We start from the raw sequence: 26,772 nt of genomic DNA on the forward strand, positions 1-26,772 counted from the left end.
TACTGGATCCGATAAGGATCTATCGAGATTGGACTGATCAGAATAGAATTACAATTCACTCCGCCGCATTGGGTCCCGAAACTCTTTTCAGAGTCTCATCAGATCCTGATATGGAAGTCTAATCAATAAATCCTGACCAGTATTGGACGGAAAACTGATCTAGACCCAAGCTAACTGAGTGAATTTCCACTCGGGATTTATTATTCCGTCTTTCCTCGCCACACTGAGAGAAATTTCAATGGTAATTTTAACTACAAGAGAATTGTCAAAAAAATAATAGTTACGGTAACAATAAACATTGTAGATTCAACTATTACATTAAAGTGAACATTACATCATACTGTTGATAACACTATTTGACATAGTAAATCGAACGGTGAATCCTAGTTTAATCTACAAAGTTTATTGTTACTGTAAATATAATTTCTTTGACAATTCCCTTTTAGTTAAAATTACCGTTGAAGTTTTTCTCAGTGCATTATTCATATCTCTTCTATTGAACTGATTCCTCAATACTAATTAAAAACGTTCTTTCAAAATGTACAGATTTTTTTTACTTTTTTAAAATAAAAATTCATAATTTTCGGGGGTCTCTGAGTGATGGGGCATCGAGTTGAAGTTTTGAGATAAAAATCGAACAAAAAAAGCAATCTAAATAATATTCGACAGATAATGGATTGTTATAGAGAGGGCAGAATTAGGCAAAACAAATCAGAGACGGTTCATTATGCCCCATTCTCTCTTTCTCTTTGCCACAATCAACAAACAAGAAGAAATCCTTCACTCGATTCACATTCTGTCGTTTGTTTTACTGCAAATTAGATGGCGCATCATTCAAACTGAAAGGTTGTATCCTAACAATGTCCTTCCTGGACTGCAACGGTATACTCATACCAAATGCATTCGAATCATGGAAAGACGATAGCGTAGACGGTAAAAGTAGCAAGAGTAAGTCAATGAACAGCAGTAGAATGTCACCGCTGCTGAATGCACCAGCTGTCGCTGGTAGTGAAGGCTTTGAGGATCAGCAATTTGTTGTGCTGACATCTGAAAAGCAGGCGAAGGTTGTGGCACTACCCTCCCAAAACATTGTTTACAGGCAGCAGTTAAGTGAGACGCATGCTGTTATTAAAGCAGAAATTACAACTTTGAAAGGTATAGTCAAAACAACTTTTTTTCATCATATTTATTCTCTTGTTTATTCAGTACGGAGACCCAGTTTCAACACCTGTAATTACATGGATTGAAGTTAAAACATACATTTTGGGATTAGTCTAGTGTGAAACGAGCAGTGTGACAGAAGCCATTCGACAGATTACATATAACTGTTATTCCCTACGTATTTTTTTTTCATCTGTTTTTATTTCGGCCAATTCCATTTATAGTAGGCTTCCGAATGAACCCTAAATTTGTTTTCAAAAAATGAAGGTATAAGGATTGCACAGAAAGAAGATAAGAAAAAAAATTCTAAAAAAATATATTTAGAATAATTTTCTCTCTTAGTGTCAGGCATTTAATAAAACTATATAATAAAATTAAGAGTTATGAGTCGAATGTAGAAAGAGAGAATTTTCGTTATTCATGGCAGCTCAGTTGGGAGAATCCCCGTCGCATAACTGTGACACCCGAGTTCCAATGCCGACTGGACGCAGTGGTTTTTATTCTCTCTAAATTGTAAATCTCTGAATTTTTTCAATTTTTTAAAAATTTTCCTGTCATAAGTAATTAAGTGTAAGTGATTAAAATAAATATGCAATTCCATGGAATTGGAATAGATAAATATGAGAGACAGTACTTTTACATTTTTCCCTTTTTGTGTAAAATTAAAAAAACATATATGATCCATGTTATATGGTCTTTTAAGTTTTTAAGTTACCCTTGTGTGAAAATGAACGGTGAAATATAAATGTTTCAATTTTTTCTTTTCTTACGAATTTCGAGTGAATTCGAATCGCTATATTTCAGGACATTTTTTAAAAAATATAATTTTTTCATGGTTCATGCCATTTCCGGGCTTTTCGACTCAAAATTAGAAAATCGAAAATTTGTAACTCTGAGTTTGCATGCTTAGATCCTTTGCAAGTTACATTTTGGTTTTGTAGGAATCAACTTTTTCCTTTGAAAGGTAGTCAATAAATTATTTTGAATACTCTCAATCGTGTCAATTTCATTACTTTTTATACCTAATGGGCCAATGAACTTATTTACAGTCGACTTCCTTCAACTTTTATACTCTTCAACTTCTCAGTGATTAAACTGACATATACTCCTGTCATTGTTCCAGAGAAGTTCGGAAAACTCTCTAACCACTCTCAAGAATTTGTAGTCCAATATAGAGTAGTTATGAGTTGACTGTACTAAAAAACTTTCGGAAAAAATTTTTTCCGAAATTTACTAACTTTTTTTCCAATGGCGACAAAATTTTCGGTAGGAATTTCCACCGAACGAATTGCTTGTGGATATTTTGTCGATTGCCAAAGGCAGTGGAAACTATCCGAATGATATCTAAAATTGAATCCTGTACGTTTCCTTACCGCGAGGATTCTATTAATCGGAATTATAAGGGAAAAGAATAATTATGAATGTCTATGAAATTGTACATTGTCAGGATAATCATATGCACTTGACCTTCCTAAACCTCAGGCAAGTGGTTTTCAGTCGTCCTTTGCATTTTGTAGAAAATTAAATCCAATTATCTCCTGTATTTCCATAATGAGCAAATTTAGAAGATATTATCATGAGACTATTGTGTGGAAATTTTCTCAACTACAAAAAACATCTCTTGACATTTTGTCTCAGAGAATTACTCTTTCCCAAACTCCTCACGTCTGACCTAAACAATTCTACCCCTTCGTCACTGATCTGTTTTCTTATCTTTTATTCCAGAAAGTGTATGTCTCATGTGTTACGTGTCAAACGGTCACGTAGCGACTTACAGTTTACCAAGTCTAAGGCCCTTAATCGCCGTTGATTTTCTACCATTACAAGATCTGAGGTAAGAAATTTAAAAACTCAAAACCTTAGTTCAAAAACTAATATTTAAACTTCGATTTGACAACTTAGATGCACCAATTATCTTCAATATATTTCTTGCACTGAATTTTTTCAGCAACTTTGCTAAAATTAAGATTAAAACAAGACAAAAATGTAACATATGATTATAAGAAAGCAGCACAGGCACAAAAATCATCAATCTCAGTTTTGTACATGAAATTCTCAAATCATAACTGGAGGATAATAAATAGAGGGGGTTGATGAAATTGCTTGCTTCTCACTGAGAAACGAAATCGTGCAGTCAGTATTAATGTACCGCGATTGCTTCACTCTAACATTTCTCTATCAATTTATCGATGCATCTGGATCAATAAAGCATTCTAACTGGCATGCAAGATATTTCGTTCTACTCATATTCAACAAAACGAAATGAGTCGCAAGACATCAGTGCACCCTGTTAACCCTTAAAGCGCGCTCATCAACCATGGACTCGTGTAAAAACGTTCTCTCGAGCACTGTTTTAAGTAGCACTGTCTTATCTCTCTACTAAAAAAATGGTTAAATATTTTCAAATCATTTCAGTAAAGAAGAGGTGTAACTGCCTGAGTCATGTTGAATTATCTCGATAGCAAGTGTTGCATGGGGAAAAAATAAAAAATCTGTTTTTAGGGAATTTTCTCGTCTACAAAAAAGTCGTCTGTCTATTAGTTTCAAAGGTATGGCTAATGAAGCAAATTTATTTCGTGCTTGACTGATTTGACCACCAAAATCATTTTGTGAATACCTTCGGAAGGGAGAAGTTTGAATCAATTCAGCGAAAGATCTTTCTCATAGAAAATGGTTTCCTTCAGACAGATGTTTTTTATATTTTCTCCACAAAATCAATGATTATCGAAATAAGTGCACAGAAAAGGTATATATGAAAACATATATGTTGCATTGGCGTACAGTCTATCGTATCGTGTATACGAGCCATGAAAAATTATGTAATTAACGTATATGCTACTAGAGATGTGGAATGACCGTTATTTTGTCTTTCAGACAGGTCGGACGTAAATGACCTGTTTCTGAGGTGCGTCAAATACGAGCCAAAATAATCCAAAATTGTGTATATAGTTGCAAATGGACCGTGATTTTTATTTCGGTCATTGTTAGGGTTATTTTTTAAGGATTCGATCGGACAACTTTAATAGAATTTCCCGTCTTGTTGTCAATGATACACTGTTAGAAAAAAAATTAAATTTCAGATTTCACTGAAAATTCATCAAAATTCCTAAAGTGCCAAATTATCCTGAATTTTCAAATATTTGAAAATTCAAGAATACGGTTATCAAAATTTTCCAATTTTTGATTAATTTTCAGGAAATGATTGAACTAAAATTTACAGTTCTCCTTGATTTCTCCCCGAAATTCAGAATTTTCAATGACGAAATGCCTTGAAATTTCAGTGGAATCTAAATACGAGAAAAATTTCCGAGAAGTTTACTGGAAATTGACGGTCAAAAGTTATTTGGTAATTTCATGCTTATGGCCAATCTTCATTTCTTTTCTGACTATATGGTTAGATTCTCGGCGCGGTAATAACCGGTCATGCTCGTGGTCGTTGACGGTCATTTTTGTCACTCACATCTCTATATGCTACATATACATATATCAAGGATACGAAAAAATGACATGACACGTCACTGACGGTTATGCGACAGGAACGATGACAATCTGTCGTCACGTGACAAAAACGTGTATTACCATGTGATCGTCACATTCCATCTAATTAGTAGCACCCCAGGTGATACTACTTCGAAAGTTGAAAATTTCCCCATGATGATCGCCGTAGATCCACAATGACAAAGCGTTAACATGAGTGCCAGTCGTATTTCGATTTAACAACGAAAAAAAAATAGTCGTAAGTGTATTGACTGAGCCTCTCACTGTGAATGGTCAAATAATTAAGGTCAATGAATAAATATAATTTTAGAGAACATCAATTTTCGATTAAAAGGTTCGAGCCTCGACCGCGCCAAAATTCCACACCAATTGTTCATCACAGTTTTTCACATAATATCCCGCTGAAAATTGCACACAAATTTCAAAGTGAATATTTCACGGGATTTTCAACTAAAAAATTCTCTCCGCATTCAACATTCCCTGGCTGAGAACCCGCAGGCGATGGCTGCGTTGACAAGTTAACTCTTGCAATGGAAAACTCATGAAATTGGAAAATTTGTGACAGAAATTTATGACAGTCACATTACATCTAACTAGTTGATGGTATATCAGTCGATACTATGACCGAAATTCTGATACGAAAAAAATGACGTCACAATGACTGTCACATGACCGTCATCTGCTTCTGATTTCGCGACGTGACGTTATTTCGCATCCCTGACACAAGTCTAACATATACAGGGTGTGTCACTACTGACTACTACCTCACGTGCTATAAGGTTAGATAACATTCATTTTCATCACGCTGTGACGAAAAGTGAACTTTTCGGCACGCGCCGCGTGCCTAAAAGTCCAATTTCCGCCACATTGTGATGAAAAATATTGTTCGTAACTCGTGAAAAAATGTTTTTTAGCTCGTGGGATTATATCACTCGCCAAAAAACACTTTTTTGCACTCGTTACAAAATATACTATTTCGATTGAAAAGTTCAAGCCTCGGCTGAGCCAAGATTCCACACCAATTTTTCATCACAATTTTCCACGCAATATCCATCTGAAAATTGCACACAATTTTCAAATCGAATATTTCACAGGATTTTCAAATAAAAAATCCACTCCACATTCAACATTCCCTGATTGAAGGGCCTCGTGTGATGGCTGCGTTAGCAAGTTGACCTTGCAACAACAAAACTGGTGAAAGTGGAAAATTTGTGACAAGATTTTCCTTTGGAAAAAATGGTTTTCCTTTATTTTCATTGACAAATCAACAATTTGACAATAGAAACCATGGAAACTCGTTACCTGAAACTAAGTTCATGCGAGAAAAGAAGTTTTGGTTGGACTATAGTTCATAATCACTACCTTGACAGATATTGAAACGTGACGTTATTTCGGATCCCTGTTCCACCCTTAAAACCTTTTGGCCTTTCTGATTACTTTGCCCATCTCTCGTCTAAGCCTTCTCAGACCGAACCTTCAGGCAGAACCTTCATCTATTTGACCCTGTTTGAGGTCCCCGCTCGTTTGGCAGTTCTGAGTTCGCTCTGTTTTTTATTTCCTTCAACAGAGTCAGATAACTAAAGAGAAATAACAAGTCGCGGTTTTTGTCGTCGATCTGTTTTACCCCATCCATATATAACTTTTTCTGTGGAATGTGCCACCTCTTCATTACCGATATAGTAAACCTATATGCACAGGAGGGCTACGCAAATGCAGTTCCTTAAGGGTTAACATGAATCTGATCAACATTACAAATTATTCAAAATAGTACATTTTGATACACGTGCGAAGAAGTGGGTTGTGGCTTGTAGGAGGTTTGTAGCATTCTGTGAACTTCCCGCGGGCTTAAGGGGCCTCCGCAGTTGCGATGGGCGCGCGGGCTTAGTTTCGAGAGAGACGGGGCATCAAACATGGCGTATGTTGGATAATGACAGACATCACCATAGTATTTTTATCATTAATTGATTGAACAAATCAACGATAAAACCCAATGGGATTTCGTGCCCATATTGTTTAGGGCTAAAAATAGAACAATTTAGCTTCCTTTGCTGGCTAGCACATTGTCAACAGTGTGAGGGGTGGATAGGGTCCAGGTTCGATTCCTGGCCGGGTAGAATGGTGAGATCTAACCATTTTTAAAGTCTTGATCAATCGCCATATAGTCTCATCAGACTCGAAGCGATATAAAATAAGCATAAAAAAAAAAAAAAAAGTGTGAGGGGTATGGGACAAAGTAGCGTCCATAAAGATTGTGTGTAAGGCACAATTTAAATAATTAATTGAACACGAACGAAACCATAAAAGTAGTTAGAATTGCTTTTACAAATACCTTTTTAACATTTTTGATTACTATATGATATATTTAATTCGCAAGCATATTGTCATATTTTACCCAAAAGTACTGCGGAGACCCCTTAAAACTGCTTTTTCCACGAGTGTCAAAATCTGTTTTTCATCACAACATGTGGATATTGGAGTTTTGCGCACGCAAATCGTGCATAAATTTCCCTGTACACACAGTGTGATGAATAAAAATTAATCCATCCACCATTACTGCTACAATTGAAATAATTGACATCCGGCTATTTATCGCAATAACTAACAAAAGCTGTCATCTGTTATTTTTCCTGTAATTTCTAACAGTTTTCAGACAACTAAACACGGGATTGTAGATCCCATGTTGTCCATATGGGGTCATCAACTCTTTGTTAATGGCGATACCGATCAGTAAGTCATCAATATTAAAGAAAAGAATTAAAAGAAACAAAAAGAACAAAAAAGAGAGTAATAATAATTCACATAATTGTATTTTCCCATATCCGTAAGGTCGAATTTTGTTGGTACTTTGGTATTTTTAAAGTAACAAATTATTCAAGTAGTTTTGTCATTATTTATTTGTCATTATTTTCAAACTGTATCGGTAAAGTAATTAATAATTACCCCTTTTGTAAAAAAAACTCCTCTTTTTGTACGGAATGGGAAAGACGTAACACCTGCTGTAATATTTGCCATTATAACACGATTAATTCGTTATTAACACGCCACTTTGATCATATTATATTATATTGAGCAACACAGTAATCATGTAATTAAATCGCTTATAATTATTAATAAACAGTAAAATTTGGTCATATAACATAGTAGAAGGTGAGTTGGTTTCTCTCCACTTAGATGACACAAATGACAGTGAACATTGTAGAAGTAGATTTGATTGACTTTTTTGTAGAGTTTTATCTGCTTTTATCATCACCAATTCATTGACAATTGCATGGCTCATAATTTTCAATCTAGCTGAATTTGTCATTAATTCGTTGAACGATATGTCGATGGGTTTTTTTCATTATTGAGTAGTCGAGTTATTTGCACGAATGATACATTTGATTGGGTGCCAAGTCTATCCCAAACTCTTTCTCTCTTCCATTTTCTTTTCAATTTTTTTTCACTACTTAAGTATAATGTATTACAATGGAGAGAACGTTTTCAATTGCAGGATTGCCCGGACTATTTGTTTGAGTTATAAAGGTCACGGTCTTTATCTATCATCACCGACTGAGATTCAGAAGTTCACCGTTTCCAATGATTTCTGGTACGTGAAAATTTTAATGTGAAGATAGTCTTAAAGCTTTTGATTTATTGAGGTGAATTTGGTAGCAAAGTGGTCGAAGGACATGTGTTAACGTAATCTAATCGGTTTAGAAATTGATATATTAGGGCGGATGTTTGAAGTATTGAAATAATTTGTACTATTTAGTAATTGAGTTTTTGTCTTTATCGAAATGCGAGGTGTATTTTTATGAAATAAACATCACTAATTTGCAAATATCTTGGTGTTTATGAAAGATCAAAATCGAATGAAATATTCATTAAATGTCAACAAAATAGAGGAATTTTTCGTTGTTTACAAGAAATGATTCACTGATTTCAGTGGTGATGCAGTAAAATAGTTCACGTCGAACTTTTTTTGAAAATGAGGTTTCCATCGACATCGATTCCTCAGATGATCACAATAATTTTTACAACTCTCCGAAAAAAGTTGGAAATTTCGACTTACGGCTCGGCTCTATTATCTATCGAACGATATCTAATAGTATATTTCTAACCTAGGAAGGTAAAATAAAAAGATATCCAAGTACTTTATCCAAGCTATTTTTTCCCAAGTGAAATGTTTTTCTGCTTTTGTAGTCGAACATTAGAGCCTTCATTTGAGCCCCATTTGACCTAAAGTTTTCGGACATTTTACAATAATTTTATTATTTAAACTTTGGAGGTCTGAATTTGAATCTCGATAAAGAATCGTTAGAAAATATTTTAAAAATCTGAAAAAAACATTAGAAAGTTTACTTTTGGAGGGAGACTGATGAAATAATTTGAAAATTGCAATTTTTTAAAATTGCGAGCATTTTCTATAAATAGTTTATAAACAATCAATTTACCACTATAAAACTCATTTGTCCGCGATCGTAACCCATTTATTCATATTCAGAATTTTACCAGAAATCGAGCTCTTCCTTAAAAAAGTAAGGTTTCCGAAAGTTTGAACAATTTCAATTATTTATTAGGAACAACGAATGTTCAAAAAAATAATAATTCTGTGTAAAATGTAATTTGTATGATGCTGAATATTCATGATTTTTCAAAAATTTTCTCACGCAATTTAATTGACAAATCCGATTATTGAAAATGCTTGAATATCCAGTGTGGTTTGTACCAAACTGTAAAAGATACTTGGATATCCTTAAGTCTAAAGATACTCATAGCAAAATCCATCCAAAGCTCGATTTTTTCGATTGTATTTGAGGTTTCGACGAAAATCTTTGAATGTACTGAAAGAATAGCCGAATTTTTAGAAAACAATTCAAACATTTTTATTGTTCTTCGATTTTGATACGTGTATTGTGTGTGACTGGTCTCGTTTCACCACTTCACTACTGAATTACGCGATTCACGGACAATTACATAATAATTTTGTTTTCGGATTGCAGCACCGAGCTACCAGATATGATGGGCGATCTTTTTATGACTCTTGATATGCCTGAAGCACCCAAGGAAAGTTTTTTCAAGGGGCTGTTTGGAGGTGGATCTAGAAGTCTCGACAGGGAAGAACTTTGTAAGTCGATTATTCTCTTCAATTAGGAGGAGTTATTCTTCTTTCAGTAGTGACTCCCCTTTATAACTTATTTTGCTTCTTCAAAGTAAGGACTGGAAGAATTAACATAAGGATGAGTTCTAGGGATTTAAAAAGGCATTAACATAAGAGATTCTGCTAATTGTTAATCTTGCAGGTGAAGGGCGCAGAATAACCGATAAGTTGAATGATTTCAGAGAGATTATGTTTTGAATCGCTTTGAAAGTAGTCGTTTTATGAAAAATGTGAAAATCAATGGCTTAATCGGACGATCTTTTTTCATTAAAAACTGAATATTTTCCACTATTGTATATTATATTACTAAAGAGGTATGGAGATATGGAGGACCATGACCTCGATTTGAATAGGCACCTTCATACACCGGCTAGCCCTTTCAGCTATATCCCAAGACAATACCACTCAAAAGTTAGTCCCCATGGATTTTCGGAAGAAATTCTAAATGACTTAATTTATTGTATTCTCACAAATTATTGAGTTATTCTGTCCCCATACGTTGTTGACAAAGGCAACCATAACTGTTTGAATCGAATAAAAAATTATTTGATTTTATATAAATATAAAATATTCTATATTTTTTATACAAATTATTTCTATAAGATTTCTATAGGTTTGATCCTATACGACCCACTGCCACATGTATAGAAACATTTCGTATGGAGTTGCGACATTTCTCTATGTTTTCCTCTGGAGCGTTTAGATATCTTTCGTATGAAAACAAAAATTTATGTAAAAATTTATATATAGAAATAATTCGTATAGAAATATCCGAATATCATATACGGAAATCCTATAGAATTTCTATACGCAATCCATATAGAAAATTTCTATTCGATTTTTTCATACGTGTGCAGGAGCATTTTTTATGCGCAATATGAACCTTAATGTTTTCGAACATTTTTTCGAGAAAAGGATTTTTGAACAAATGAAATTTAGCGCATTAGATCCATGAGAGCTGTATACTTCCACATTAAATCTAATAGCGCCTAGTCTTAAAGCGTTTTCCCCTACACCACCCCGTGACCCTCTTACACATATATCCCGTACACATATATGACTTTATTCGTTACACTCTCTAGTTGTTTTGCGACATTGAAAAATATAAGTGTCCGCTTAAACAATTGCAAATAATCAAATTAAAAGCTTCTTGATCTGTAAATCATCCATATTAGGTGGTTTGAATACGTGCGTTCCTGATGTCTGGCAACAGCGGAGCGCATTTACGAGGTTATATGGAACCCATGTGCAGTGTTGCCGTATGATCATTAGAAGTTAGACCATCGAGAGTTATGTGTGAAATTGAATAAAATATTGTTCACAATATTCATTGAAGAAATTCCCGAAAAAATGTATTCAACAATGAAAAATCTGAAAAATTATGGGGATGGCAAGATTTTCGGCAAAACTGAAATCTTGTTTGAAAAAAAGTTGCTAATTTGAACGAAGTACTAAGATATCCTTAAGGTCTCCAAAATTAAATTTTCATCACGTTGTGTAAAAAAGTAACTTTTTAGGCACGCTTCGTGTGCTTAAAACGTCTCTTTTCCATATATTGTGATGAAAAATATCGTTCGATACTCGTGGGAAAAGTGTTTGTTTCGGAAAAATATCGTTCGATACTCGTGGGAAAAGTGTGTTTTTTATAGTACGAGCCTTCGGCTCGTGCTATAAACCTCCCAAGAGCCAAAAAACTCTTTTCCGCACTCGTAACGAAATATACTATTTTGTGATACCTGCCTCAAAAGTGCACTTTTCGAAACGGTTTAGTATACGTAAAGCGGTTGTTTTCCGCACGACATGCGTAAAGACAACCACATCATCCCACTACCGTTCCGAACAATAAACTCGGCAGATACCACAGAAAATAGAATGTGTTACACGTGCCTACGAAAAGCTGGAACTTTACGCACTAGTGACACAATATCGTTAGCTGTATAGAAGACTAACGTACATGGAGAGAAATATTCAGTAAAAATTACGGAACTCACCATTCACTCACCGATTATGGAATTAACTCAGAAAATTTAAGTGTCGGTATCTTAATTTTTCACAGTAGATTCAGATGAAAATTACGGAACGCTCCGGAAAAATTCCGTGACAGTTCCGTAAAATTTCCTACAACCACATTTCGCTCCGAAATTACGGAAAAGATACGTAATTTTTACTGAATATTTCTCTCCGTGTAAGTGCCAAAAAATGTCCTCATACCAGAAGTTTTGAATTTTTAATTCCAGTTCCCATATTAGTTTTTTGTTTCCCTTTTTCTATTGAATTCTCGTATTTTGGCACTTACGTTACTTTTCTATATAGCTAACGATATACTATCAAAAACGAACAGTGAGGCATTAATATAGAGACAGATTAGCACTTATCATGACCCAGAATTCGCGACGGGGACGCAGCTGATATGAATCCTACGAAGCACCAATATTATAAAATTTTTGGATATTACAAGAGTTATTATTGTGTGGTCACTTAATTGTAGTATTATGCTCACACGGTCAAGATATATTTCCAACACATTCTGCATATATCAGTTTAGTTTTTTTGAAATTATCTTCTCAAATCATCTCGATTTTTACTGATGTTAGTTTTCAGTAGATATATCCGAGATAACTACCGATGATAAAAATTTTATGCTTGCCTCGTTCGTACCTTCTACTTTACTCAACAAAAAGACCTACGAAAAAAAATCATCCTCCTCAAATGTAAAGCTGTTCATGGAATAGCTATGACTTTACAATCGACTCAACTAATCTCTCTCTTACCTCATTTCTTCTCATGAATTTCCATGAGAACAAGGTTAGAAAAGGGATGAAATTGTTGTTACTGAAAGTCCTCCCCGAATTTTTAATGAAATCACCCATCTCCCCTATCTCTTTCAATTCTCGGAGGTGAATTTGATCATCGAAAATTTTCCCTGTTAAATTTTTCTCTTAAAGTTAGCTGTTGATTATAGATGATAGAAATTCGCTTGGATTGATCGTACGAGTCAAGCGATCAGAAAGATTAAATGATAGTTAATCAAAAAGCTCAAATGATGGTGAACCAAAAATGGCAAATGTTTTATGTCATATGGCGATAAAAGTATTACCTGAGTCATGCGATTATAATCCTTGCCTTCGGTTCGGATTATAAAGTCACATTCGTTAGATAATACATTTATCGTCTGATGACATAATATATTGTTAGGGATGTTACGTTCAACGAGTAGCAAATCGTGTCTTTCTTCGTTTACAAGTAAACGAACAGACAGTGTTCGGTACGAGGTGGACGTAGCAATAGTGACAAAAAATAAATTTCGAGTACGAAAAGTGAAGCTCTACCGCACGCCCTCTCAACTTTTATGAGAATACCAAGTTTGAAACATTACGATCGAATTTTAATCTCCATAATTGCAAATTTCTCTTCCAGTCGGCGAATCGAGTGGAAGAGCATCGAGAACAGTAGCAAAACATATACCAGGTCCAACTGCAAATACAGAAGCCCTCAGAGAGCGTGTATCGACTGCAACTGGTGACGTTGCAGCTGCCCACCGAATGGTAATGGAGCGAGGTGATAAATTATCGCAATTGGAGGAGAGAACCGAACGCATGATGAATGAGTCAGAAAATTTTGCAACTTCTGCCCATGGATTAATGCTCAAGTACAAGGACAAAAAGTGGTATCAACTATGAGGGGTATATTTATTTGCCACTTGTGCCCATTTTCCTCTACTGTATTCCCTACACCCTTTTCCCCCCGTTTCCTTCAAACCCAGCTGAACTATAGAAAGAATGTAACTGTAATTTAGTATTCACACATGATTCGTGAAATAGATAAAGAAAGATCAATTACTGAATTTTCACGAATGTCTACACCCGCGCGGGCAAATAATTTAATCAATAATGAATGAAAAAAAATGATGAAACACTTATTACGCACACGGATTATCAAATAAAGTAGAAAGAGATAAATTAGATATATATTATTATTATTATGATTATTATGCATATACATGATTACATTGATTGAAAGAAAATCTAAGACTTGGCGCGGGTGTTGTCGTTGTTAATTATCATTAATTAATTCTTTATTCAATTGATTATTGAATTGAAAAACAATATAAATACGAGGTGAGGTGGAATTATGAATTTTAGAAATGAGATTGAATGAGTCGATATCAGAAATCAATGATTAGGTCATTCAAGCAGTCAATTCGTATGCTGCAATCGAATGAGTGGGACAAAATGGAAAATGACGATTTCCATCTTTGAAGGTGTGATGACCATTCAACGAAAAATACTAGAGATTTCAAATGGATGGTTCAGATGATTCACTCTTCTTTGTAGTAATACTATTGTGTTATGAGAATTTCAGTATGGTATGTATTTTCACAGATATCTCTTTTATGTTTTTCATGTTGCACTATGAGAAAGGCCCTCATTTGAATCTATTCATTTTCCTTAGATTCAAGCATATATTTAAATATTCAATCTGGAGTTGTGCAGATTTATCTCGTTTTATCACGTTTCTGAAGATGATTTAAATATTACTGAGTTTGCAACATGGACCTATTTGAAGTTTAAAGAAATACTTTCGTCCGAAGGCGAGTCCTGCAATAAAATTCGTTAAAAAATACATTTTTCAACAACTGCGTTAAAATGTCAGCATTGGCGGACCAAATGCACCTCGCTTTCTTTTTCGGAACTTGAAGAAACATCCAAAAATTGGGAAATTCCAATTATCTCTGGCAATATTGTGTTATCGAAGATTAACCCTATCCATTTTGTCTCACTCCTTTCCAACAAGATGAGTTTTCACATCTTGTTGACGATGGAATTATTGTGGTAATGCATAATTTTAGAAGGGAATGTCAAAAAACGTTGTTTGTTGGAAATCTTTCCATTCGCAAAAAGTTGTTTTGGCATTGTCTTCTAAAATTACTGGCTTTCAAGATGAATGCACACTTAACAAAAATGTCAAGTTTTATTCATTGCGCTTTATCACTTCACTAGATTTCATTTTCGGAAGGAATTTGAAAGATTCTAAAAAGAATGCACGAAAGTTGAAAATATTAGTAATTGGATAATAAGTCATCTACCATTTGTTCAAAATATATATAAAATATACGTATGTATATAGTAATAAATACGTCTATGGTAGGTATAGCCTTCCGTATGAATATATGTAGGTTCTTAATGGCCTCATTTGAGGGAGGCCACTTTGTCAAAACAGAGGCAACTAGGTTCCCCTCAGTTTAACTATTGCCAGTGTCCTCTGCCACACGTAACCCACGCAATCATCTCAGATTTTTTACGAACGTTGGAATGTCAAGATATCTTTACGTTTCATGATCCGTAGGAATATTCTGCATGGTTATTCAGGAGAGATGGGTGTAGGTGCGTGTGACCACAGCTTTGTTCCACGTTTTCGTCAGAACAAACGATGCAATTCAACTTTATTTCTCTCCTATCGATATGTTTTCATGTAAATTAGGCCTGATTAGATAGTGAAGCAGTTCGCCTTTGTGGTTTCATAATCATTTTTGTAAACCATGAAAAAAACATTTCATGGTTTTATTTAAAACAAATTCGTTTTTTTCAATCAAATTTGTTTTTTTTTCTCTGCAATCGATGGTTGTTCTTTTAATTTGAGTGCGATTTAATGTTGAGCAAAATTGTGTTAGAGGTTCTTGAGTATTCGGATGAAACTATTGAATTTTATTTCCAAATGGAAGCTTTGTAATCGTCAAAATTTAAGTTTTGGATTTTGTGTAATATATCAAACCATTAGGATTCAAAAAGTCGGAAAATTTAGACCGCGGGGAAGATTACGATTTCTTTGCGCCGCTATTCGACATATGTTTTCCGTACCATTTACCTCAGGAATACAGGAAAAATAAGGAAAAAATTCTCTTAATATGTTTTTGGGATATAAGCATTTCAATCCCAATTTTTCAGGATACGAACATGTCCATAAAGGTTCTTATACTTGAGATACCAATTCATGCGCTAACATTCCCACATTTGAATTCAATGATTATATTCACAATCTCTAAACAACAAAACTCAATCTTAATGATTATTTCCCCCATCACCCTTCCGAACAATAGAATTGCGGAATTCGACGTCCCGTGGTCCAATCAGAACAGAATTATATCGATAATACTCCGTCGTTCGGTAATTTACCCGTTGCCAAGCAGAATAACAAAAAATTGTGGAATTTACCACGATAACGCCAAATATCACAATTCTATTTATCGTTTTTTTTAGGGGCGGGGGGGGGAATAATCCGCCGAATACCCCTCGAGCTTCAAAATGAATCGGAGTATTCCCCTCAAACTTCTCTGCATACAAACGAATGCGTCAAGTTTCGCAGGAAACCTACGAAACTTGACATATTTGTTTGTATGCAACGAAGTTATCGGGAAATACCCGATCATTTTGAAGCTCTCAGTGTATTATAACCGAAAATTTTTTTCTTAGAAATTTTTTTGATTGAATTTTCGCGATTGTTGTTGAAATTTTTTCAGAAACAAAATTCAGTCAACAAAATTTCCACCAAAATAATTTTCAGTGAAAAACGTATTCAACAAAGGCAGTGTCACCCTTGTGACCCTCGAGACTCCTTTTTTTGTGTGATCGTTGTGGCTTCCGTAACCCTAGCAACTCCTTTTTTGTGACCCTTGTGACGTTTACTTTAAGTTGAAAGAGTACCCGATGGATAATCGGAAGGTCCTGGGTTGAAATCCCGGTCTGAATTATCCAACTTTTTCAGTAAATTTTTCTACCGACGTCGCTGGCCGAAGCGGCTAGGTGCGAGCCTAGTGTGCGAAAAGTTGTGAGTTCGATTCCCCGTGGAACCGAGTTTTTCAACCGGAGGCTCCGGCGAGCGGGATGTCGCTAATATAGTGACCGCCTGTACCGGCATGGGTTTTCTGTGGTTTCCCATGCTACTTCTGTGTTCTATAGGAGTGCGAATGCGGTGCAGTATAGAATCCACAGCCGCATGCGTAGGGTTGGATAGGGCCGATTAGCCAATCAGAGGGCAGAAAGGGCCGGAATATATAAAAAAAAAAAAAAGTAAATTTTTCTTGTAAACAAATATTGAGAATTATCCTGATTCCCCTCCTACCTATTCCAAAATCCTATCCGATAATATCCTGTGACGTCACAAGATGTGGAACGCTATATAAAGTCCTGTCTTCTGTGAAAAATCTCCATAATTCAGGAAAAATAATGGAGATTGTATTTTTTCATTATTTTTCCCATAATCCTGGGGAAAAATGGTACAGAAAACATGTTAAATCGTGGCACCAAAGGAATCGTAATCATGTCAGATCGTGTCTGTGCGTTTGTATGTACCAAAGTGTTTCTTCAATTATTCGTGAATGAATTGATGGAATTTAATAATTTTTCCCTGCCAATTATGCGGATAGTTGAGCCCTATCCATCGACATTTATTAAAAATTAATTCGTATATCAATTTTTAGAATGTTCGATTTTTTGCAAAAATCGGGTTTTCCACGATAACTCAAAAACAAAGTTCTGAATTTTTTGAACGATGACTTAAACAATGTTCCGATGTCCCTTTAACCAAATTCGAAGATGAAGGCGACAGTAATAACCGTTGTTTTGAATTATAGAACAATTTTCAACAATTTCGTCATACGCAACAATATCTTCGAATATCGTGCTTCTAATTAATTCAATCATAGCTTCAAATATTTGTTTGGATGTCACCCTGTCGGGGATAGAAGATCATTACTACAGCTATATCCGTTGATTTACTTTTTATGATGATTTTTTGCAAATTTCGAATATTTTTAGATTTTCCTGAATGTGAATTTTCCGACAGTTTGTTCAAAGACGATGCCTGGAATTCATTCAATTATGCATGAAAAATGTTTTTCTAGTACCACTTTATTAAAGTTTCAAGGTAATATAGATAGCATGATTCTTTCATTTGATTAATACAAGTAATGTCACAAAAAAAGAGTATATTCAACAATTACGTTACGCTTTTTTTGAACATTTTGGGCCTAAATGGAAGAACAATCAGGAAAAAATCGAATACAAGCGCCATAAATAAATTCCTTGATGTAATGTTAATAAATACATATACTTACAACTGACGACTGCGTTATGCGCGCTAGCTAGTGATAATCATCATATTCTTCATCCCCCCTTCGTTAGAAAAGAAAAGTATTATTGATTTTTAAAAAATTTTCTCCAATCAAATGACAAACTAAACATATGAGCGTGACGTCACGGCCTGCGCGGCCACCTCGCCCCCACCGTCACACATCGTCACAACACTCATGGCTCCCCTCCCCCCTTAATGGCGTGACGTAATTGTTGAATGCTCCCTAAATCTAACACAATTGATTAAAGAAAAAATATGATTCAATTGAACAAAATAATATAAAACGATGAATGATATACGATAGAAGAGAATGCAATTCAAAATGATCATTCGTAAGCATATTGCTAATTGATTAGTCAAAATAGCTGTGCTATATGAAGACAAAAGCAATTTCCATTTTTTTGTTGAATAAATGAATGCAAAATAGGAGACTGATTGGAAAGCTGTTGGTTGGACTCGTGATGGGCCATATCCAATTTATTTAAATTTGTTTGCACATCCCCTCCCCTCCGTTCACTCCTCTCAAAATAACATCGTCTGTTATAGCTGCGTATCGGAAAGTGGGGGTTGTTCGCCTATCCCCCGTCTCCCCATTAATAAAATCGCTCATTTTCGACAATTAGTTTACGTCCAGCAAGACGTAACTGCTTCTGCGTTGGGAGAGTGACCTTTAATGGAGACAACTACAATAGCCGAATGAATGTTTATGATGAAGTATATAGCTACCATAGACGTATTCAGTCATACGCACACGATTATATACATAATTTTTATTTCACGTCAGGGAGTTTAAGAGGAAGAAAACCTCAAAAAGATGTAAAAAAAATTGTGAAAGAATGTTCAGGAGTTTTTTGGGCCTCAAAGAGGCGGAGAAAAATGTGAATTATCTGCATCAGTCAGTACGAGATAATTCCCTAATTTCTGTTTTTATTTCTATTGAAAAGTTTATTTTCCTGACTTTTTACCAGAAAAACAAAAAAAATTGAAAAAAAAATTAAAGGTCGTTGATCCATTCGGACGTCCCTGTGCAATGACAACATGCAAATAATTGATAAAGTGAATTTTTACCATTGAAAGAAAATATCAGGTAGAATGGTGATCAAATGTAATCACTTAGCTGCGTTATCTCAACTGGCTTGAGAACAGAATTTTTATTCAACTAAGAAAATTGCTTAATTTTAACAAAAAACACAAAAATTATTAAATAATTGATATGACCAAGTGAAATAGAAACACACACATACACACTCAAACACTAATGTTTTAACGTAGTGCAAATATAGTTGTCAAGTCGTTCAGTAAATTGAAATCCATCCTCCTATTTTACTGCAACCAAATGAGAAAAATCACAAAACGAAAAAAATTGAAATGCAAAAAAATGTTTTATCGCAGAGGTGTTGTTCCGAATGCATTGACAATAATTAGGAGTAGTTGTAACAGTAGAATTTATCAGTCAACTTATAATTTGAAACCATTGACAAGAGAAAAAATGAAAGACAAATTGTAAAAAAAAAATTAAGCAAACAAACCATAGTGTTTTGAAGCAACAAAAACGTATCAGCAAAGTGGGAGGATAGTAGAGAGATTTGAGAAAAGAATTAATGAATATTACCAAATGAAGAGGAAACCACGCATTATCAATAGTAGTAAACGCTAGACGTGTTATGTATATAACAATGTCAAAGTAGTGATTATTAATTGTATGTTATGATGAAACAATGAATTTTATGAAAAAAAAAATCATTGGGGATAGACGAGAGGACAAAGTAACTTGCGATAATTATTGCTGATATGGAGTAAGTGGAGAAATTCCAAATTAACAAATTTATATAGTGCACGCAGTATATATAAAGGATTATTAAAGGAAAAACAGAAGATAAAAAAACAAACATAACTGATGAAAAAAACAAACTATTGTACTTGTATCATAAATACATAAAACGTAGATTACATGATGACAATATATATGCGATATATAAGTATCTGTACATGTGCGTATATACATGATTATTGGTGGATATGTAGGTGTGTGTACAGATGTATTATACATATATATGCGATAAATTCGTTTGAATTTATTGGGATTCTGAATGATGATATTTCTTCCATAGCAATAATAAATGTATAGCGATTTAATTGGAAATTGATGATGCATAAATACATTATCATTCAAATCTGTACGAAGATATTCTTTTATTCCTCACGTATGCCCTTTCAGATTATTGTTTTGTTACCCTTTCCTGTGGTGGCATGTGTCCAACTTCTTCCAGACTACACTGAGAGAAAAATGAATAAGTTTTCAAACAAGTCTTGTTTGGGCCAACAAAATCATTACTCGAAAATTCCCAAAAAAATAATTATTTGGTTCGAATTTGAAGGTCTCAAACATAGATAATTGCTTTGCTTCTAACAATAACGAAATAAACCCGAGGCGAAGCCGAAGGTGGTAAACACACCGGTTTTCATGTTCTGTTTTCTTTCCTGAAGAGTAAATTTCACAAGGGTCAAACGTTGCCAAAGACCAAAGTCACAAGTCATCTCCATTGTGGGAAAGTCAATCTCATTATTTATTGAGCTTTATTGTATTCTCCACTTTATTATTTGGAGTCCCTGGAAAGGCCAGTTGAGCCTGAAAAGATCCATTTTATTCTGAAGAGTTGAAAAAATCTACCAAAGACAATTGAATTTGTTTTGTCATTTAAGAATGCTGAATGAAACAAGTTAATGTCAAGACAAACGATGATTACGCGACGAATTCAATAGAGATCAATAAATAATGAGATTGAACTTTGTAAAATTCATCCCTTACACGGTATGACCCTTGCGAGGTGTGACCCTTGAGATGTATGATCCTGGCGAGGTACGCACAGAAAAACCTAAACGTAAATTACGTTTTGCTAAACGTAAATTACGTTTAAGGTCAATATGATGTCTGGTGGTTTTTTTTCCGTCATGAAAATCGGAATTTAGGATTTAAAAAAGCGCATTTTACGGTCGAAATAAAAACGTAAAGTACGCCTAAACAAAGCGATTTTACGTTTAGCAAAACGTAAATTATGCCTACACTGGTAAAAAAAAATGAAATTTCATGAACAGTTGACTACTAATTTTCAGAACAGTGACACTGAATGCGATTTAGGGGGAAAAAAATCATGAAATTTCAGGTTTCACTGAAAATTCAGTAAAATACCAGAATTTTAAGGGGCATAAAGATGAGAATTCCTTAATTTATTTGAATCTCCAATCTAATAAGAATGTTCAGTGTTAAGGAGCGACTACTTTGAGTTTTAAAAATCGCGGGCTATTGGAATGAGATTTCTCATACATTGAAGATCGATTATACATGTCTAAAAACGAATAATTAGTGCAAAAAACCGACTTGTTTATGGTTCGTTTATCCCGTAAACGCTTAAAATGTTGAAAACAGTCCAGTGCCTGCAATGTTTGAGCTACAGAGGTCTCTTTTTTTTTATTTTTGTAAAAATGTGTACAATAACAATTACGAATTCGTTTTTTGAAATTCAACTCCTAAACAGCTAATTTCGTTATTATTTTAATACAAAAATTATGCCGTTCATGTAGAATAGTGTGAAAAATATTTCTGAAAGAATCGAGAATATATTTTTAATATTTTAAGGATAATTTTTCTGTCTATTTTACATGAATGGCGCAAATTTTTATAGTAAACAAAAAGAAATTAGTTGTGTAGGAGTCGAATTTCAAAAAACTAATTCGTAATTGCTATTGTACACATTTTTTCAAAAATTTTGAAAAAAAACCTCTGTAGCTCAAAAATTTGAGGCCCTTGAGTATTTTTAACATTTTAAGCGTCTGCGGGGCTAACGAACAATAAACAATTAATTTTTTTGCACTAATTATTCGCTTTTAGATATTTATAATCGATCTTCAATGCATGAAAAATCTCACTCCAATATCCCACGACTATTAAATCATAATCTCCCCTTAAATTGCATTGAATTTCCAGTGAAATTTAAAATTTCATGGGTTTTTTCCCTCTAAATCGCATTCAGTATCACTATCGTAAAAATTCAAGAATATATTTACCACAATTTTCTGGTTTTCTATTCATTTTCAGGGAAAATGGAACGGAAATTTACAGTTCTGTTTCATTTTTCCACGAAATTCTGAATTTTCAATGACGAGATTTTCTGAAATTTCAGTGGAATTGGAACACGATGAAAATTTCCAGAATTTGGCACAGAAAATTCAGACAAAAAATTTTAACAGTGTAAACACAGCGTTTTTTACGTTTATCAAAATAAAAATTACGTTTATCAAAACGTAAATTACGTTCATCAAAAATACGAAAAAATCATGGCAATTTACGGCAACTTTAAGTGTAATTTACGAATACGAGATCGTAAATTACGTCTATGTAATAGTAATTTACGACGATATTGAGCGTAATTGTGTGACGACCGTCACAACGAACTGATAGAATTTAAATACGAGAGAATTATCAAAAGAATTTCATTTAAAAGGAGTAAAGAAATTTACAGAGAAAATTAAATTAATTTAAGAAAGACAAAAGAGCAGAAGAGAAAAGAAGAAAATCACGAAAACGAAGAAATATAGGCAAAAGAGAAATAATTTAAATTTAAACAGAAAGGGCGCGCGTTCCGACTAGGTGGTGCTAAGCGAGCGCAGGAACCGCAATCCACTTCGCGCGGAAAACTTAGGGAGGGAGAGTAAGTCGCAGAGTGGGGGGGAGACCAGTTGGCGGGGTTAAACGCCTATAAAAGCAGGCACCTCGTGACGAAAAGTCAGTCTGGCAACGGACTCCTCCTCTACTAGTGGGCGACTCTATCCTAGTAGCATCCCGAACCCCTGATCAAGTGGGCGACTCTACCCTTGGTCATCCTTATCCAAATCCAAGTGGACGATTCTACCCTTGGGTTTTCCTCTCCTAGAGCCGTAACCTAGTGGGCGATTCTACCCTAGGCCAAGGCACTACTTGGATCAAAGCCAGTGGGCGATTCTACCCTGGTCGAGATCATCCGCATACCCTGATCAAGTGGGTGATTCTACCCTTGATCATCCTTACCCAAATCCAAGTGGGCGATTCTACCCTTGGTCATCCTTACCCAAGTCCAAATGGGTGATTCTAGCCTTGGATTTTCCTCTCCTGGAGCACGGACAGTGGGCGTACTACCCCAGGGGTAGTTAAAGATAGGATACCTGTACCGGTGGGGCTCTACCCCGGTGCAGTGCTAGGTTGACTGAGAACTAGTGGGTGTTCCACCCCGGGGACGGTCACGTAGGATACTCTGTTCTGGTGGGGCTCTACCCCGAGACGGCGTTAGGAAACTAGAACCGGTGGGTTATGCTCCCGCGGACAGTTCATGGAGGGTACCAGAAGGCAGCAGAGGTCTAGGAAAAGGGAATTGTAGAAAGTAACATGAAGAACTGTGAGAGGAAATTTGGCTAGTGTTAGGTCAGAGATAGAAGATAAAGGCTCGGATATTTCAGTGTAGAAACTGGATTTCAGAGAAGATAAAAGGTTAAAAAGGCTGATACTTCAATATAGAACTGGATATCTTAGATAAGAATAGAAGAAAACTATTCTTGGAGTAAAACCCAAAGGCTATGGTATTTTAGTCAAAACTGGATTTCATAAATAGATTGCATATAAGTAATAATTCTTTGACTTGTGTAGGCTAAAACGCCATTGTTTTCGAAGCTTAAGGAAGAATTTGAACAATAAAGAGTAGAAAAGGAGAAAATTGGGCACCCCCCCCCCTAAAGTTAGGCAAAATTGTTAACAAGAAGCTGAGGCTTTAAAAGGGACAAAGTCCGTAAATTCGTATGTATCAGTATTAGAGTTTAAAGTTGAATAAATATCATTATTATTTTCGTTTAAACAAATATTTTTGCAGTGAGTTTTCTATCCCTCCATTAAGACGAATCCTGGAAATCTCTTGAGCTAAGAGGCATTTCACCGAGGGTATTCCGATTCATTCGGTCTAGCACTGATTGAACGTTTGCATTTCAGAAAGGCGAAAAGCAAGTGGTTCGTTACAAATACAAACTTTGGCGCCCGAACAGGGACTCGAAAAATCTCTATCAGAAAAGTGTTTAGATCTCAGAAGAAGACAAACACCTTTGCGACAAACATACTCTGCGAGAATTTGAGTCTAAGGACATCGCGATTTTAAGATATAGAAATTAAACAAGTAAAGTAGAATCAATTAAAAGAAAAATGTCGTCTCATCCGACACCTGGGTATGGAAACTCAGAATCCCTGAATTAAGGAAAGAACTGTTAGCTAGAAATATAGCGATCGGAGACAATATGAGGAGAAGGGAACTTAGGGAAGCCTTGAAACTAGATATGAAGACTTCAGGTCAAAAAGAAAGGATTACATTTTTGACAGAAGAGGAGGAAAGTCAGAGTAGAAATAGGAACAGAAAGAATAGGAACAAAGGACAAGATGTAGGTGAAGATACTTCCCATGTTAGGGACCAAGAGGAGTCTCAGACATCAGGAAATAGAGACAGACAATCAGAAGGTGATTGTAGTTCAGAAGAAGATAGCGAAGAGCAAAGTGAAGAGCAAGAGGGAGATTTTGAAGAAACAGCAAAAGAAAAGGAAAAAGACAAAAGACAGGAAGCAAATTCTCCAATATCTCCTGACACGCCCAAAAGCAAACAAAAAGAACTCCCTAAGAGAAAACTTCTAGCTGGAAGAAGAAATGCCAAAGAGTATAGGGAATCCAAAGCAAGGAAATAAAAGTTTTATGAAGGCCATCAGCCACGAAAAAGTGATTAGCATGGGTTAAAAACCAATGCAACGCATAGAGTCAGAGACAATACCCCAGACAGTACTTCGGACGTTTTCCAGGACATGTCAAAAGACAGAATTAGCAGAAAAAGACCAAATAAGAATAGAGGCAAACAAAGTAGGGATCAGGTTAGGTCTAGAAGCAGAGAATATGATACATCACTAGATAGAAGCCAGTATAGGAGAAAGAGACATCATTCCTTCTATTCTCCAGAATCATCTCCGGCTAGGTACTACAGGGATAGAACGAATAGTAGGGTCAGAAAGAGAAATTATCAGTCGCGTAGTCCGTCAAGAACACCACGATCGGAACACTCTAGGACACATAGGTCTTATAGACGAAGTCCGTCGTCCAATCGGTCTCGACAACGAGGATCCGAAAGTCAGGATCCAAGAAAAAGTCGGAACGACAAAAGACGAAAGAGTGGATATTCTGAAAGTGGAGATCAATACAACAATGGAAATCATAGGCGCAGTCGATATGAGTCCTCATCAGAGAGACTCTATAGTCGTAGCCATTTTGAGAATAAATTGTTGGATCAAGTTAGGAAATGGGGCGTGACGTTTGACGGATCTAGGAGTGTTTTAACTTTCCTTGAAAGACTAGAGGAATTAAGTATCAGTTATTATATGGATGACAAAGATTTGATTAAGGCCATTCCTGTATTACTAAGAGATAAAGCACTCCTATGGTGCAGGAATAACAAGCACAGTTGAAGGAATTGAAAAGAATTTGCCAGTCAATTAAGAAAATTTTTCCTGCCCGCGAATTTACAAAGAGTTAGAAAAAGAAAGAGATCGAACTCAGGGATCTAAAGAAAGCGCTAAAGATTACATAACCTCTTTACAGACATTAATTAGGCGTTATGGAAGAATGAGTAGGGCAGAAGAACTAGATAGGCTTTATTTCAATCTAAAATCCGATTATAGACATTATTGTTATGTTCGGAGACGTTATCAGCGTCGAAGGACAACTTTATGAATTTTATTTGGAATTGCGGTGACATGGGGCTAGAATTCTTTTTAGAAAATAATTTATAATTAAAATCCAGTTTAGAAATTTCAATTTTATATTTACCGTTAATTTAATTTATTTGGACAATGCTACGTTTCGTTTACAGCTCTTACCTGATTTCGTAATTTTATTGACTTTTTGAAAAGGGGGTTCGAAGAGTTTTCTAAAGATGGGAGGAAAATAAGAAAAAGATTCCAAGATGTTTCTAATTCAACGGAATTGAATTTATTTCCTTTTATCTGGATTACATAACAAAGATGTCAAGTCGATTAAATGTTGTTTTATTTGTTCGTTCGAATGAATTTAAACTTAAAACAGAATTTTGCTTGGAGGGTTTCTCTCGGAGATTTAGGCAGTTTGATCAAATTTCAATTCAAATTGTTCATTTTTTTTCTACTCACTACTCATGTTGAGTACTTTATATTGTGGCTCCTTCGGTATTCCAAAGACGTTGTCTTTACCAGTGATAAATAGTTTCACTTAACACTATTATAAAAACTTGTCCTTGAAACACGTTCACCCACTCGAATTAACAAAAATGTTTAATCTTTAAAATTCATAACTTTTAAGTTTTTTTTATTATTAGTTCTTAGTCCGTTGAGAATGTCCACACTCCGATAATTATGACTAATCCTTTAAAATGCAAGAGCCAACGCTACTTTCGATTAAAGAATCACAGATCCCCATGCACTTCAGTCCGATCACTATTATTTAATTAGTCACTGTGCGTAATATCGACTTTTATGCGTATTATTACAAAGAGGGTTGAAGAGACAGATCGATTCCACGTTAAAAAGACTCCACCGGGATAGTCACAACTCCGAAGATGTTTCTAAACTGGTGGGCCAGTATGAAATTTTTAGGAGTGCGGGTGTCATGAAGGTTCGCGTCAAAATTTTATTGGTGGAAAAAGTGGCGTGATTTTCCCACTTCAAAATTTTTCTAAGGTGGGAGGATCTGTCTCTTCAGCAATTTTCAGGTGTTGCAAGCGACAGGCGAGGTGCTTGACCGTGCTCGCTAACACCTA

At 35.1% G+C, this 26,772-nt stretch overlaps 1 protein-coding gene across 3 annotated transcripts in view; it reads left to right on the forward strand.

Annotated features, from left to right (window-relative positions):
* Positions 1-13,763, forward strand: part of LOC107041740 (syntaxin-binding protein 5) — a 225,519-nt gene extending 211,756 nt beyond the window's left edge. For 2 of the 3 annotated variants that reach the window (XM_015262452.1, XM_015262451.1), the window contains 6 exons: positions 823-1,155; positions 2,887-2,995; positions 7,303-7,386; positions 8,150-8,245; positions 9,642-9,766; positions 13,217-13,763. In XM_015262452.1, coding sequence (XP_015117938.1) covers positions 823-1,155; positions 2,887-2,995; positions 7,303-7,386; positions 8,150-8,245; positions 9,642-9,766; positions 13,217-13,479 — 1,010 coding nt within the window. In that variant the 3' untranslated portion in view covers positions 13,480-13,763. The remainder of the gene's footprint in view (positions 1-822; positions 1,156-2,886; positions 2,996-7,302; positions 7,387-8,149; positions 8,246-9,641; positions 9,767-13,216) is intronic. The other variant, XM_015262453.1, reaches the window with a different exon arrangement.
* Positions 13,764-26,772: the final 13,009 nt, after the last annotated feature.

The sequence above is a fragment of the Diachasma alloeum genome, unplaced genomic scaffold, assembly GCF_001412515.2.
Source record: "Diachasma alloeum isolate Michigan unplaced genomic scaffold, Dall2.0 Dall_scaffold_00375, whole genome shotgun sequence".
NCBI lineage: Eukaryota > Metazoa > Arthropoda > Insecta > Hymenoptera > Braconidae > Diachasma > Diachasma alloeum.